The sequence below is a fragment of the Calidris pugnax genome, unplaced genomic scaffold (genome assembly GCF_001431845.1).
Source record: "Calidris pugnax isolate Ruff unplaced genomic scaffold, ASM143184v1 scaffold44, whole genome shotgun sequence".
In the NCBI taxonomy this organism is placed as follows: Eukaryota; Metazoa; Chordata; class Aves; order Charadriiformes; family Scolopacidae; genus Calidris; species Calidris pugnax.
The window spans coordinates 43,289,887-43,307,396 of NW_015094506.1; the positions used below are offsets into that span (position 1 = coordinate 43,289,887).

At 38.2% G+C, this 17,510-nt stretch overlaps 1 protein-coding gene across 2 annotated transcripts in view; it reads right to left on the reverse strand.

Annotated features, from left to right (window-relative positions):
• Positions 1 to 17,510, reverse strand: part of SLC2A13 (solute carrier family 2 (facilitated glucose transporter), member 13) — a 155,410-nt gene that overhangs the window by 115,172 nt on the left and 22,728 nt on the right. For both annotated transcript variants that reach the window (XM_014963998.1, XM_014963997.1), the window contains exons 2-3: positions 13,189 to 13,348; positions 7,143 to 7,351 (exon numbers count right to left, since the gene is read on the reverse strand). In XM_014963998.1, the coding sequence (XP_014819484.1) occupies positions 7,143 to 7,351; positions 13,189 to 13,348 (369 nt within the window). The remainder of the gene's footprint in view (positions 1 to 7,142; positions 7,352 to 13,188; positions 13,349 to 17,510) is intronic.

A 17,510-nucleotide genomic window follows, 5' to 3' on the forward strand; every position in this document is an offset into this window, starting at 1 on the left:
AAATAGCTTCTGTGTTAAAGGAAAAAAGATACTTTTCTATAAAGTTAAAGTACAATAGCTAGCCCTAACAGATAATAAAACTTGAAACAGAGAGAATGATAACACCTGAACAACTAGCCAAAAATGCCTAATTTTGGCTGTTCATATTAAGACAGAAAAATAAACTATTCTAGTTAAATTTGCAGGGGGTGGGGTGGAAATTTGTTTTTGAAGCACAAGTTATAAATTCCTATTCCCCTGGACATGATTGCAATAAAACACGCTATCCCTACTGACAGCCTCTCCTTCAGTCAGGAAGAACGAACAACATTCTCTCAGGAAAGGATGTCAATCACTAGTCTTATCCTTCAAGTGTTTTTTCCCCCGCTCTGAAACATGCGTTTTCACGAAACAGATACCCGTTCCTAAACAAAGCACAAGGAGCAGCTGAATGTTCAGTGATGCACTAGTATTGGAGTGGAGTCCAATACTGTTATACTGTTTCCAGACATGTAGTCCCACAAGCAACCTCAGACAAAGAGCACCAGTTAATACTACCTGAATGTCAGACAACTAAGCTTCAATCTGTTAATAATGTCATTTGGCTTGAAACAAAATCATTACACCCAAATTTATTTTTGAACTGATAAGAGATGACGTCTTTTTAATTTTCTTTTATTTTCAAGACTTGTAGCTTGAATTTTTTGTAGGCTTCAGAAGCCGTGAACTAATATAAAGCTAATAACACAGTCAATGGAAAGATAATTTTACTTCCAGAAAATTCATAGTGAATCTGAAGTTGGGAAAAGAAACAAAACCAAAGATAACCCTCTTGCCTCATGGTGCTTCCCTATACTTATATGAGGTTTTACAGACTTTTGCTTTTTCCTGCCCTTTAGGACTGCCATATACAAAAGCTGTCTGGACTTCAGGCAAAGAGGAGTTTGTTCCAAAACATACATCTGAAGCAACCTACCTAAAATAATCTGATCTTCAGACAGGCAATTAACCATCATTTCCAGATAAGCATTCAATTTATGTCAGCACATAGAAAATTAAGATGAAAGATTAAGGGATTGGTTTTGGTCATAAGCCACTGAAGCAAGGCCAACTCCAGGTTACCCTGCCAGGCAAACACGTGAACACCAGGATTCCTAAAATATACAAACATTCCCAAACTTATTAGGCACCCAAACTGAAGGTATAAGCAGAGCTCTAAGATATCAGAAACAAACTATTATTTTTAAAATATAGCAATCATATTTCTATAAAAGGCATAAAAACAATAATGTATTTCTCAAACACTGTATTTCTCAAAGGTCATACTTGCAAGAATAAGTCAGCCTTTTAAAAGACTTTAAGGATAAAAGGAGAGCCAAAAATCTTCTTATCTCTATCAATTGTTTAATACAGTAATTCATACTTTCAATATTCCTTGCCAAGTTTTGTAGAAGGCTTTTTCTTGTTATCTGATCGTACACTGAATTGAGTTAGTATACTTTCTCAAGATCAAATGTCTCCATGCTTTATTTGCCTGCATTGCTTGAATTTTAAATTATCCAGAGAAGTGCTTTTTTAATGGGTTCAACTCAAAACAAATTCCAATGCAGACATATACAGGAGAATTTTTGTTCTTAAGGGAACAGACAAAGAAATAATTCAACATGTCAAATGGTTAAAATACAAGAATGAAACTAAAACATTCCTTTCAAGCATCTCTTGCATTTGCCATCAATGGCCATCAAGGACTTCCCACAAAATCCAAAGCAAAACCCACCAGGAACTGACCCTGGCATGTGGCATTGCCACAAGCAAGAATTTCAGGCTGACATGACTAACAACCACATTAGATTTGGGGTTTTCTTCAACAAACCCTTACCATACTCCTTTGTTTCTTCTGCCCTGAAGACTTCCACCTAATTTCATGGTTACAGGTAACAACAGCCACTTGATATCATAAAAGAGGAATTAACTTCAAATAAGGACCTGAGTGCCTGGAAGTGGAATGATTCAGAGTTCTGCACAGCCCTACCTGAGCATCATGGTATTACCAAGTTTGATTAAATAAGATTCCAGCTGATGTTCAATAATAATAAGCATGTCTATATCCATCTGAATACCAGGCATGTCAGGCAACAGCCTCAGATAAAAAGGACTCCCAGAAGTCCCAGGTTGGATATTAGGAAAAACTTTTACACTGAAAGTGTTAGTAAGCATTGGAATGGGCTGCCCAGGGAAGTAGTTGAGGCACCATCCCTGGAGACATTTAAAAGATGGGTTGACATAGTGCTTAGTGACAATTTAGCGATGGTTTTTTAACAGTTAGGTTGATGGTTGGACTAGAAGATCTTAAAGATCCTTTCCAAACTAGACGATTTTATGATTCTAAGTAAGGGGAGAATTATGATTAAGAGTGAAAACACTGCAAACTTACAGTATCTTCCTAGAAAGACCCATGTCAAACAGTTCCAAAGCCACAGCCAGGAATACGAACAAGTTAAAATATTACTTAAGAAGAAAAGGTGCAAGAAATAGAAAAACACTGGAACCAGGAAGGATCTCCTGCCCGATCATGTCCTGTTTTAACTGACAGTTAGTTGGGTAAATTTATGGGCTAAAACCTTGTAGCAAGAAGGTGATTTTACCTTTATATCATAACACATTTATCTCCAACAGGGAAATACAAAACCTAAAAAAGGAGACTGACTCACTGATCCAATAGGAAATTCAGCAAAGAAGTAAAGCGAGTCTATCCTACAAGAGTGAAAGAGTGGCATGGATACATTTTTCTTGGTCTCACAAAAAAAATACCCTAGGCTATTACAAAAAACGTATTAAAAATAATAAAAGCACAAGAAAACGTCTGATTTAGAAGCAGTGCCCATTACATAACATTCTGGTACAGACACAGAATGTTAGGTTAAACAATATTACGGTGTAATGAGCAATTTTCAAAATCACTCACTGAATTTCACAGAAGCGGCATGTCTCCATGCTCCAGTAGTTTTATGCAGCCAGAATTACTAAGCATAACGTGCAAAAGAGACATCTTCATGATCACATGACACATCTACACAGATAAGAACAGATAATAAAATGCAAAGGTCCACAGGCCTAGCAGATAAGGTCAAGAGTCTCAATCCTAATTCACAAGTTAGATAAATGTGGGATAAATAGGGCTGGGGGAGATTACACTGCTCTCCTCATGTAATTATGATCCATGGTTATACATCCTTCATCTACAGAAAAATAAATGTCTAGTCATAATGCAAATTATGTTCATTTCATCAAGATACTAAGTTAGTACTATACTCATTGCTACTGATTTCACGTGAAACACCACGCGTCCTGGCACATCACAGTTCAGTATTGCTACAAGAGGGTGTTAGGAAAAGCCATGCAGTTTGCAGATGATTTCGCCCAGAAAGACATTATAAACTGGTACTTTTCAATCGTTTGCTTTGAACATTGGAATGTTGGATGCTACAATGATTTCTTTCCAGTTTGAAATGACCACTACGCTGGCAGCCTTTTACAAATGATGTGCTAGATAGGTTATTAGTATGCACAAAATCACCACGTTAAATTCATCCTGAAGTGCTTGCTCTGGAATTAGCATCACAAATCCCACCCTCTAATTCACTCAGGAGCACAAGCTACTTCATCTACACCTGTGTATTAAGTGGCTGTGCCAGCGCTTACCTGCATTGCTCTGATTTGATTGCCTGTTTTTAACTAACATGAACTTCTGCCTTAACCGCACTAATAATTACGATGCAGCAGCAGTGAGAGTCAGACATGTTTCACTGGGAAGAGTCACCCCAGAATGCTCTCCCAACAACGTCTTTGATCCTTCCCTTGGTTGCAAATCCCTTCTCACCATTCTCTCCCCTTTTCTCTCACTTAAGACTTCTGAGCCTGCACCATGCACTGTGGAGTCCGTGAGATTCACAGCATATGTGCAGGGGAAGGCCACTTTGCACCTATAAGCTACTGTTTCCACAATTCCTGGGGAGCTCTCTCCTTTCTAACATCTTCCTTATCAGTCCTTCTACCCTTTATTTTCCTATCACCAGCTCCCCTTTGCACTACAGCCCCATCATCTGAGAGAGGGATGATGTTAATAGCTGATGATTAGCCGGACTTAACCATTCAACTTGTTACTGCCAAATGCAATGCCCTCTCCTTCACTTCTCAAAATGCAAGGTTACAACACCAAAAGTCACACTGAGAGCACAGAACAGAGCACGCAAAAGCAGTATTCATGACTGCCAGGAAAATGCCATTTGCATAACTAATCATGGGGAAAGTGTTTGTTAAAAAGATACATCCTTTTCCTGATACCAAGCTGAAAATGCTAAAATATAAGCTGCCAACCAGTATCAGCAACAGTGATTTGGCTGAACTTATTGGAAAGGATAAAGAAATGTGAATTATTTGTTTAACAGGTATCCCACACTGGTATAAAAGACTTCTGAAACAGAAGTTTGCTGCTGAAGGCATTTTTATTTTTTCCAAGATAGAAGCTGCTTGATGACCATGTGGAAAATGCAATGAACTTCTCTCCTTTTATGACAGACATTAAACCCAAATTTTTAAGAAAGTAGCTTTAACAACACAGGTGAAGTTCCCCTGTGATTCATTATTTCCATGACAAGAATGGTTGATGAAACAGTTACAAAAGGAGTAACAGTTTTTAGTGTGGGACTGGAGAATATGTTAGGGTTACATTCTGTTACTCCCTTGCAGAGAAGTCAAACACAGGCTTATTTTAATTTAGAACAAAGTATGCCCTAAGAAACTGGCAAAGATGCTCATGTATCAATTAATGATAAAGAACACCTGTTACTTTTCAAGAAAGGAAAAGACAGAAAAGGAAAGGCACTTTTACCTAAAAGCAAGCTGGATGATTTTCCATCTACAAAGTTATCTTTCCTTGAAGTACACACACTGTCAGTTTAGGGTCATTAAAGCTTTTTGTAAAACTGGAATGATATCCACAATGTCTAATTATTAATAGCAATGACAAATGATGTTAGTGTTTTAAAACAGGCTGCCACAAATAGGAGAAATGAAGACAAAGTACTACAACAACATATCAAAAAAACCAACCCAACCAACCAAAATACACATAGCAAAATGAAATGCAAAGCCTTTGCAGAAGCACACATTTAAGCTGTCAATACCTGAAGACCTAGCAATGAAACCATGAACACTAAGTTGCTTTTGCACTACACATCCCAAATCCAATCCAGTTGTCTGAGGATCCAGACAACTCCTCAAGAAATTAAGTAATTACAATTTAACACTACTTGTAAATACCACCTGTAAGGCACAGAAAGGTAACAAAAATAATGTATGTCTTGATGCTGACATACAACATACCTTTTTTGTAACAACAAAGACTTTGGGTTAAATGGGATGAAGTGCAATTATAACCAAGTTATAATGAAAAACAAGAGTGACCATAACTATCTAATGCCTATTTGCTCAGCATTTATAACAAGTGGGACAGCATATACTTTTAACTACCCTCATTTTTTTTAATGCCCTTTAGTGACAACTCCGAAGCTGTGGAAAACACTGATTCTCTGTAACCAAGCTTCCTCCCAAGGATGTGCTTGATTTAACTAAACTCCAGGAACATAGTAAGTTTTCGGGGGAGTGTGTGGGGAAAACCAAGAAGACCTGCACATCCCAGAAAGCCAACAATCTTGTCATTAGATGCCAGTCCAAGTCACAAACACACAGGGGATGGATTTAAAAACTGAGCTGCAGTTAGTCCTACTGCAGTCTTACAACACCACATTGAGTTTACAAATAGTGAAATAGCAGCATGAGGAAAGATCTAAGAGAGGCAAAACAAGGTCATACCTATAAGCTCAGTGACTAAAAATAAGGGACTGGATAGGTGAAACACCTGCTCCTTTTATTTCTACAAAGCATAAAAATTTTAATACTAGACCTTAAGTCACTTTCCACAGAATTGAACAGCCCAATCCCTAATTAGGATCAAGAACCTCGACAAGGACTCTCAAATCCAAGCTGTTCTAGAAATATCCACTCCAGCTTTCTGTCAAATCAGCTTCAATGAACACCATTTCCCACCCTACACCCCAAAAAGACCTGGAAAAAAGTATCCAAAACCTCAAAAACATAATGGAAGAAAAAAATCCAGCCTTGCTTCACATCAGTGATGAAAAGTTTGAAAACTCCTTCACTAGTATGTGTCAAATAACTTCTTCCATATATTTAATTATATATTGTAAGGCTCAAAACCAAACTCAATGAGGCACTGAAATCAGGTATTATAAGATGTTGAATCTCAATTTACACAGACACAAAATAATTTCCATTTTTCTTTCCACCAGCTCTGAAAAGTTACAATGTTTTCCTATCAATGTTTAGGAAAGCAAGAATTAAGATGAGTCTAATTTAAGAGCCTCACTTAAGATTTCCAGATTAACACTTTCATCACTAAACAAAGGAAAAGTATGTAGAGTACAGAAAGTCAATGGAAAGGTAATCTTGCTTTCTAAGTATACACATAAAGTTTTGAGCAATTATGGCACAAGTATACAAAAGGGTAAAGGAAGTTTTGATGTAGATACCATATTCTCTTGGGGGCAGACCAAAAGGACTTTCAGAAGCTGCCTTTACTGAAGAAGAATCTCTGTATTACATGCCTAGTTTTGTAAACCTTTCCAAAGGCTGCTTATCTAGAATGTGGGAGGCCAGGATACAGCCTCTGGATAATTCAGGCATGTAAAATGCCTTCTGACCTCCTTAATGTCTGTTTGGCCTTTTCCACTGATGAAAGGAAACCAAATTTTATGTTATTTATTTCCATCTCCAAGATGTGCACTCTTAAACTGCGTAATTTTTTGAGTGCAATTCACACATACACGTAGGTGGTATAAACTCAGAATCTTACACAACTTTACTTTTTCCTCACTTAAGAAATCAGAACCTAATTTAAAACTGTAGGATCATAGAAACATCTGTTCATTTTTGAAGCTACCAGTATATGAAATATTTCAGACAACAGCAAAATAGACAAGAAAAAGCAAAATGTCAAGTTCCCACAGGCTATGATTTCAACATTCCTTCTGATTTTTATCTCCTCATTGATAGGCAGAGAGGCCAACAAGCATTCAGCATACCTGCTCCAACTTCTTTTTCTTCTTCTTCAATGTTGTTTTTGATACTGTCGTACTCCTCATCGATTGCCTGGTTGCCCCTCATTTGAGACAGAATTCTCCGCGCTCTCTGAGTCTGGCCTTTCTGAATGAGCCAGCGGGGACTTTCGGGAAGAAACAGGAATCCAAGAAACTGTATCACTGCCGGAACAGCTGACAGGCCCAGCATGTACCTGGAAATATGCAAATAAATAAATGCATAAATGCCTACAAAAACATGCTAGGAGAAGGCTCAGTTACAGCTACTCAAGCTGGGATTTACAAATCAAATCCTTGTCCTTTGTATTCTTTATCACCAGAAGTAGGCAAGCACCATGTTCTGTGAGTATTTTAGAAATCAGGATCCTCTCTTTCAATTCCAGGAAATCTCAAGGACATGTTGACTCTTCTGCCACCACTGACCCCAAGGACACCAAATCAAACTAAATAAAAACCCTGAAACAACGCAGTAGTTTGGAGACTGATAATTCCTTCAGTGAAGATAAATGAATTAACAGAAAACAAAGGCACACAGAACAAATGGATGCTGCTGATGGCAAAAAGGAGAGTGAAATCCTGATAAATGTTCTAGAGACATATTAAAAAAAAAAACCCAAAAACAGCCAATGAGAAATGCATGATTTGGTCAGCAATATAAACACACAGACAAGAAACCAAGGAATATGCCTCTTGTCTAAGGAGACACCTGTTTTACTTTTTAAAATTCCTATCAGCAGAAACACTGAACAAAGTTCATTTCACCAGCACAGCAATTTACACCAGATCTTTTGGAGAGTCTGCTCTTAAATCGTTAGCCAGCTCCAATGTTAGGTTTTAAATCAAAAGTGCATTTTAGATGTCCAGGGCAGGGGAGCGTACTATATATAGCATTAAGGGTAGTTCTCTACTTAACAGAGAAGTACCACTGGCCAGAAGAGTTATGCTTCCTGGGACCAGCATTGACACCTGTGACAACACCCACAGATACCATGATTTGCTCCAGCTGAAGTGGGGGGGGAAAGACTGTGAAAGATCAGCATAGCACCAACTGTCATGGGTGGTTATGGCCTATACACTTCACATTTTTATATTTGTTCATTAAAAGACTAAGATGAATAACAAGAATTGCAGAACTGTGTAATTTTGTTCTGCTTTTTACATCTGACCTTTTTCCATTTGCGCTTCACTTTTTTTTTTTACTTCCATTAAAGACTTTAAGGGGTGCTGGTGTCGCCTGTACATTATTGTATAGCTATCACAGGTTTCACATCAGTGGTTGTAATCGTTAAAACACCTCCAGAAGCGAGCCCTCAGACTAAATAATGTGGCAGTCTGTACTCATAAACAGGTTCACACCTTGACATCAGTCAGGAGATTAAGGAGATTTGCTAATCTCTCCTCTAGCTCCTCTCATCATACCCCAGGCATGCACGCTTTCACACAGACGATTCGGCAGTTTCTCACCTTGATGTTTTTATAAAGCACACTAGGAAATGAGATTGCTAATAGAGTAGAAAAGAGAGCACAGCCATTAATGGAAACCTTGTTTCAGGGCAATGAACCAAATGTATGTGTCAAGTCCAAACGCATTTTGTATGAAAATGGAAAAAGACTTCCTTAGAGGCATTTGCAGATTTAACAAATTAAAACATGAGCAACACAACAGGGCAGAAAACTGGAGAATGAGGAAAAGAACATCCAAAAGGTAATGCAAAGATGGCTGTCCCAGGACAACGTGCATGCAGGCCAGTCTTTTCATCCCCAAGCTGAGCCCTCAAGTTCTTCCTAATATCAGCAAAAATTTCCAGAAGTCATATAAGTAAATCTTGCTCTACAAAGAAATCTGTGAGAAAATCTCTTCTTTTCTAACACTTTAAGAAAGGTATAGCTCATCATTAGTTTAAAAAAGAGAAAAGCAGAAGGAAGAAAATTAATTTAAATCACAAAGCTTGCGGAAGGATTATTATCTGAATAGTCTTCAGCCAACATATCTAACAAGCATCACTAATTCACTATGTTCCCATTCCTTGTTCACTAATGTTGTCATTCATTAATGTCCTAATTTCTTTCTCTGCTCTTCCCTCTCCACAGACATTTTGGTAGTTGTATAGAGAATCACCTTTACTCACACACCACTGAAGCTCACCAAATTGTATATTCAATAGCTGCATTAGAGTGGTATTTAGAAAGCTTTCTCTATTTCAAGAGAAGAGTAAAACAAAACCATAGATGTTAAATACCCAATCACTGTATTCGGTCAAACTGCAAGCAAAAGGATCTTTTACAACATCTAAGTAAACAGATTTAGTCCTTTACACTCATATTACCTAATTTCTGCTCCTCCAAAGCCCTCCAAGTCCCTTAAATGCAGCAGGGCCTCCAGAACTAAGCAGTTGGGTACCTGCAATCATCTTGGGAGGAAAAATCAATTGAGGCTCCTGAAAGCTCGATCCAGCCTGTTAAAGCTACCAGTCGGAATCCATTGGATTGTTTATCACAGGCAAGAGAAAAGAGAAACATACAAAAAGTGCTCGCTCACTAAAGTTAGTTTTCAATTGACATCTTTTTGGCCGAAGTTGAGTACAAGAAGCAGGCCAGAAGGAAAATGCTCAGTTAAGAGCATACACCCATTGCAAGGTCAAGAGTTGTTGCAATTTTCAGATGAAGCAATTTTGATATAAACAATTTAGAAGAAAAGCAGGCAATTTTAGATGTTTCATGTAGTGAGCCAGCTTTCAGAAATCTAATATAGTTCCTTCCTATACAGAGTACAAGATTTGGCATTTGAAGCCAGATGTCTAGCAGACCTGAAAAAATCCAGCATGAAATTTAATAAGTCTGCTGTAACATTTCTCCTTCTCAGACATACTGCTGCTATACTATTAAGATGGCATTAGCAGGGTTTATAAAGCTAACGTGACATAAGAGCCAGGTGAAATATTTGTTTTCTTCGGTTTATTTTTAATTTAATATCCAGCATTTCCAAGAACAAACAGAGCCGAGAAGTAGTAAAGTTTCCTATTGTTTTTCTGTAGCATTCCCAATACTTAGCCATTCAGTCACTAAGAGCTACAATAATTCATGTAATTTTCCCTTTTATATGTGATGACTCCGGAGTGAACATCTGTGATTTCTCCCCATGCATGTGCTGGCCATTCTTTCCAGGTGACAGACCATCTGTACTTTTCCCTGCTCAGTCTTAGGTTGCAGTAAACTACCCGAGGACAGACAAGCACACAATCCCCTACTGAACAGCCCCAGCATCACAGCTGAGAATCTTTGGGTATCTCATCATTGGCACAGCCTCAGCTCCTGACCAACGCTTCGTCAACAGTCGCACTTCACCGGATCCAGCAGAACAGTTTTTGGCATGTACATAAAACATAGCATTACTGCCTTAGCAAAAGTTACCCAGCATGAGCCAGCAGGCTGCAGGAAACAATTACTCCTGACTACTCCATGCTGAATCTGGAAGACTGGGAACCCCAACATAAGAGAAAGCTACAAGCCAGGAATAGCAACGGATCACTAAAACAGTTGCACAACCAGAGAGTTTGACATAAGACGCTGATAGAACTGGGTTTGCTCTGCCCAGAAAAGGAGAGATGATCAAGAGGAGATCTAATTGCATCTTTCACAACAGAAAAGGAGCTCATAGAGAAGACAGTGACAGACTCTTCTCAGGTGTACACTGTGAGAGTACAAGAGTCAACAGTCACAAGTTGCAACAAGGAAAACACGTTAAAGAGAAGAGAAAACAATTCTTCACAGTGAGAGTGACTGAACATCTGAACAAGTTGTCTTGAGAAATTGAAATGTCCATCGTTGGAGATACTCAAGTCAGCAATGATTACTGCCTTCCGCTTAATCTTCCACTGTAGCTAAATATATTTACAAAGTAACATATCAAAAGATGGTAACCTGTGTGTGTAACAAACTGGAATGCCATTTTTCACTTAAATTATCATTTACATACAACTGTGGTTGTCAATCCTATGTCACTGCTTGAATTGAAAACTGATACATCCTGTATCACACTCCTAGCTCTCTGACTGATCTTTTCCAAAGAAGCCTAGAAGTTTGCTTTTGAGCTCCAAAAATTCAAGCTAGGGAGTATCTTAGTTAATCTGAACAATTAAACAAAAACACAGTTCCAATAAGATCAATACTTGTCAGATACTTTGTTAGCTTATCTTTTTCTTCCAATATACTAGTATTTACTGAAGCACACAGATTACAAACACATCCTTAGCTCCTATGTGCCAGCCCACTAATGGGAAAAAAAACCAAAAACAAACTTATGCACACAAAACCTTCCCCCAGCCGAATCCCTAACCACTGAGGTAAAGTGAACTAAAAAAATCTGCCTAAACAGAAAGTGCACAACGCCTCTAACAGCGACTCAGAGCTCCATTTCTAAATAAGTATCTTTACTTGTCCATTCCTCCCACCCAGTCCCATGCTTAAGGAGCCATTGCATTAGCAAATTATTTAGGTTAAAAGTTAATTTAAAACAACAAAGCTACTACTGAATAATTAGTATCCAGGATCAAATACTTTGGTTTGCATTTTACCTAGAAATGCATTACTGCATACCACTAACTTTTCTCAAAATTGAGCATACTTCTTTAATTCCAGATAGGGATTAGTCATCCTATAAAGCTAAGTTTTTCTTTCAGTGAAGGTTGTTTCTCCATTCTCCACAAGTGGACATACAGTCTGTCAGAGAATGCAGCTGCATCATAATGAAAAGGTCATGAAAAGCTTCACATAAAAATGTGAAATGCTATTTCATTTGAGCTAGCGTAACCAATGCATTTTCAGAAAGCACAAAGTAGAGCTAAAACTTAAATCAAAATTAAACAAAATCAGCATGAATTGATTTTTTTTCTTAAGGAAACAATAATATGGATGAAGAGTAAAAACTCAAACTTCTTGAATCTTCAGACATACAAAAATTAAACCACAGATTCATTAAGAAGATAACATCAACTTTTTGTTTTAAATCATATTTCTCTACATACTATAAAAAGGTCAGCTTCCAGGTTTTTCTACGTACCAACTCCCAAATTAGTTGTTCCTAACTTAAACCTCAAATGTCAGTGCACCTAGAATTCCCTATTCAACTCCATTAGAAGCCAGAGGACATCATAATATTTATGTTCCAAGCTGTTCTGGGTGGGGGGAGAATCCTACATATTAGGATTTTCAAATAGCACTACGATTCCAGGCTATAGCAATAGAAATCAAAGACCTTACAACAACACACATCACTTTTCCAAGAGTGTTTCAAGAGAAAATCACACATAATTAAGCACAAGTTTCCAGAAGCTGGAATGTATAAGTTATTCCTCCTACACATTTCTGTTAATTATTTTTTCAAATCAGCACTGCAAGTAAAATACTGAGCCACTGAAATTTCTCATCTATCTCAAATTACACACCACTATAAAGAGAGTAGGTATAAGGCTGCAGTTGAGAACACTTAGCCATGTTCCTTAGTGAACACTTAGGAAAAACACAATATCCAGGAAGTACAGTAAAAGAGATTTGTATTATTCAATAACCCAAACTTTTAACTTGCCACAATATCCTTCAATTCAATTCTGACTGGATTACTTCTGCTCAGATTAAGAACATTCAAAATACAGCTGTATTTTGCACATACAGCGTCATACTCAGTAGAAATTTGCTTTTTGAAAAATCAGCATGCAATTATTCTAAATGCAAAAGGAAAAGGCAAGCTACTTTCATAAACATCATGACAATCATTCAAGCTTGTTGATGCATATTTATTGCTCCTCCATTTTAAAGTTCAGTGAAGTCAAAAACACTAAGCATACTATGAACACTAAGCTGAAGTTAGAGTAGTATGGATATCATTTAGCAAGAGTTAATAATTAAAGTTCCATTTCAACATACAGTTTTACCACTTTATACATAAGCTCTATTTTACCCACAAGAAATATAATAGCTGTTGCACAAATCATGACCATGCTAGTTTTGCTTTTAGCAAGGAAGACTCACAAACCTCCATCCGTCCTTCGCGAGGTAGCTGAAGAGTCCATCGACGACACTTGCAAAAAACTGCCCCCCAGTGATGAACAGAGTGTTAATGGTGACTAATCTGCCTCTTAAGTGTGGAGGAGCAACTTCTGCGATGTACACTGGCACAGTCATAGACGCTACACCTACAAGAATAAATTAAATTACAGTTATAAATTCAAAAGAGACTCTACGTCCTTTTTACATCATAAAATATTACACCATTTAAGTGGAACAAGCTGGAAGAATTGATTTCCAGGTTCCAAAAGATGAAAAGGAAGAAAAAACACCTAATGAACTCTAGAAGCATATCCATGGGCACACACAGTGGTTGCTAATGGCTGTATTGGAAGTTCAAGGTTTGATGTAACGATAGAAGGAATAACTCACTTCAATTCACATTGCATGTATACTAAGATCAAATAAAAAGCATAAATGTATTCATAGTTTTGAAAACAGGAGATGCTACAATCCAAGTAAGCACACATAAGTCAAAGTGACTAACTGAGGATGCCAAGTGTCCCCAGCTCTGAGTTTAAACAGAACGTTAGCATGGTTTCCACCTCCAAGAAAAACCAAGGCCAAGCATTACTATTATTAGTGTGCAATTTCATTATTGTTATATTGAATGGATTGTTTTGTGATTTTTTTTGGTTGTTCCTTGACTTGATTTATAAGTATTCCAAATACAATGCCAAAAACTCTACCGCCCTAGCTGGAGCTAAAGCACAGCTGCCTTTTATTCTGCCTTAACACTGTTGCATTTCCTCCGAATTATGCGATGGCTCTAAATGAGACTTTTGTGCAAAAGACAGAAATGCCCATGTGGAACACACACAGGAGCACGCACATACATAAACTGTAAAAAAAGGTGTTCGAAAAACATATGAAGAGCAGAGCCCAGTGCGGTACATGCTTTGGTGTTCACCAAATCTTCCAACAAACCTGTGCTCTGATTTGAAGGAAATTTATATTCCAGTTTCCTTAAGAGAACCAATGGTGACAATCAATAGCAATTTCTTTTGTCATTAAAACTGGAAGTACATTGGCGGCACACACACAAAAACACATTCTGACTGAAGCCAGCTGAGATACAACGTGACCATGGCCCAGCAGCAGCAGAGACACCACATCTTCCATCCATGGCAGCTCCACCGGGTCCGCACTGACAACCCCACGCCAGCATGGGCCACTGCCACCACCTCAGCGAGAAATGGGGTCACCTAAAGGCATGCACGTGGCTCCTGAAGCTCGGCCACAGTTCCTGGCTCCTCTGACAGCAGAAAGGCTTCATCATAAAATGGCGGCAGCTTCGGCCAGCACCCCACTGCCTGACTGACTCACCAAACTAAGAGCACAAAATCATCTTTAGCAACAAGGTTAGCCTGACAGAACTGCTGGGAGCCTCCAAAACCTCATGTGAGTAATATAGATTGTTTAATGATAAAATGGCATCAGCAGATCCTTTGTTACAATAGGTAAATGCTCACAGCAGGCTCCCAGCGTGATAACCCAGCTCCCAGCACAGCCCCCCAGGACACACCGAGGCCTCCTCCTCCCATTAGCTAAGCAGCTCACACAAAATAAAAAAAAAATTCACCACATGAAAGTGTCAGGAAGAAAAAAGAAACATTAAAAATTTATTCAACCATTTCTCAAAGCCAACCAGAATGCACCATGGAAAAATGCATTCAAGTAGCCCTTCGCGTATTTGGAAGAGAAGCAGCTTTTCAAATGTAGTCCACCGTTAGAGACATTTCTCTCACATCCTTCACACCAGCATTTGAATTAATTCTAATTAAGGCGATGTAGATAGCGCACATATAAGGGAAAAGCCTTTATGGGAAAGCACAGGAGCACGTCTGCCTTCTGCCAACCAAAGCCACTAAGGAGCCCCACAAGGTTCATGGTGGGGCAGAGGGGAAGGGCCCTAGGGCTATGGCAGCCCTGGTCTGAGGAGGCTGGGCCTTCCCACTCCCCCAGCCTCCTCCTCAGGCAAACCACCCACATCAGGGTAGTGTGAAGGTTAAAATTTGTTTGTAAAGCATCTTGAACAAGAGGTACCACGACAGCAGGAGGCTTACTGTTTCTGCTGTGTTCTCACCACAAAGTTAATACAATAGTTGGAATTATTTATTATCAAACCTGCAATGAACAGCACATGATCTCTTCAAAAAGACTAAGGAGATAGAGTACTAGTTCGAAATCACACATAATTGTTCAGATAGATAGGGACATTTGGAGATCATCTAGTCCAACCTCTGTTCAAGAAGGGTCAAGCTAGAGAAGGTTGCCCAAGACCATGCTCAGTTAGGTCTTGACCATCTCCACAGGTAGATCTCCAACCAACATGATTCTGTGATTCTGTGACTTCCACATCAGCTTTCTCACCCTGAGACTTTCCACAACGTTGCTGTCAAAAACAGCCTTTTCGGTTTTGTAGTCAGACCTTACTTCCTCTACTGGGTTTCCCAAAACCTATAGGTTCAAAACATGCAAATAAAAACCTTGAAGATAAATTTGTGTTACATATTTCCAGTTATCATTTAGATATCAAAACATATGCTTTGCTACTCCAAGCATGAAACAGAGCGTGGCAGGAGGTTTCAGGAAATGGGAGGAGGCAATTAGGAAAGCCTCCCCAGTTTGACTGGCTGCCCGCCAGAAAGCATTCACAGAGAAAAGCAAAGTTCTTTAAAAAAAAAAAAAAAAATCACCAGGATTAATAAAGCTATTCTGAAACAGATCAAAGCAGGGAAAAAAATCATACCATTTTAAGGAAATAGTATTTTAGATTCTATAATGTTATTTACATTACAGGTTTGCTTTCAATTGTCTTGGAAGGCATCAATGTTCTCCAGATTCTCCTATTCTAATTTCAATTTAAGACACACTAGAATATAGGAGAGTAAGTTCTTGTGAAAAGGCATAGTTAGAAGCATGGCATTAAATGTTAATCAACTATAAAAAACTCTAAAATACATAGCCAATATTCATTATGTAGTTATTTTAATATATAGGTATTAAATTTGAAAACAAAGAACAGCTTTCCTAGCAAAATAAATATGACTGCAATATAATCTTTCCTTAATCTTTCATATGAGAATGCTTTCATTTACACTTAGATGACACATTCTAATATGCTCTCACTGTTAAATTGCTCACATCAAATAAAAGATTCTTGCTGCAGGCAAGTATATCACTACCTAACTAATAAAGCCAGTAAGTGACAAGATGTGAGGAAAAGAAAATGAAAACAATTAACTGGAAATCTGACAGAGAAAGTTTAAGCTCTACGTTGTGCACCACTATGAAATGTGAGGAGAGCTGGCAAGCCCAGTCTTTATCGACTTGAGTAACCAAGGCATTAACCTTCTGCCCTCATTAAAGAATATAGTTCAGAAAAAAAATTTAATAGAAGGGTCCTTACATTTAGAATACAAGATGCATCTAATTATTATATGGGAAGCATTAGATGACACAGACTTAAATAATCATATTAAATGTTTCTCCACTTCTAAGATCACTTAGGAGACTAATTACCAGAGCTGCTACTATGATCTGCAGACTTATCATTGGAAAGCAGAGACAAGAGAGCCCACAGCTCAATTTTAAGACAATCAATAGAAAGGTGTGAAAAGGCATCTTAGAATCACATTACCAACCAGAAAGGTATTTTCAGTATGAACACGTAAACATTTTAAAGAATTCATTGGGAAGTTCAGGAATGAAGTCAACAAGCCTACTGAGAGGAGAGATAAAAAAGTCATGAAGGAGAACTCCTATGATAATTAGGAGAATTAAAAATATATTTCAAGAACTCAGATAAAGGTAGCAAAACAAAAGGACTAAAGAAGGAATCCAAATTCTTGGGAATATACACTAGGGAGATGGAATAATTTTAAAGGCTTTTTGCAAGATCAAATGGATATAAGTGTAGACTGTAAAGACCAGATGGTTAACTAGAAGTTCTAAGGAGGCACATCCAGGAGCTGGTTGTCTCTTTGTGTCACGGTTCTGTTCCTCCCTCCCTCCCGCTTCTGCTGACCCTTTGCATCAACACCAAGTAAACCAGGGTATATAACCAGCTAAAAGGATATCTAACCATCTGTTAAGGGGTTTGTACCACTTAGCTCCCTTAAACAGTTCACAATGAGATCAAAAGCCTGTACTGCCCACCAGCAGGACTACATACGATAACAGAGACTGGCCTGAACTGCCATGGGACTCCTGACTGCCCGGTTAGAAACTAAATCAGGATGTGAAATAATCACAAAAAAAAAAAAAAAAAAAAAAAAAAAAAAAAAA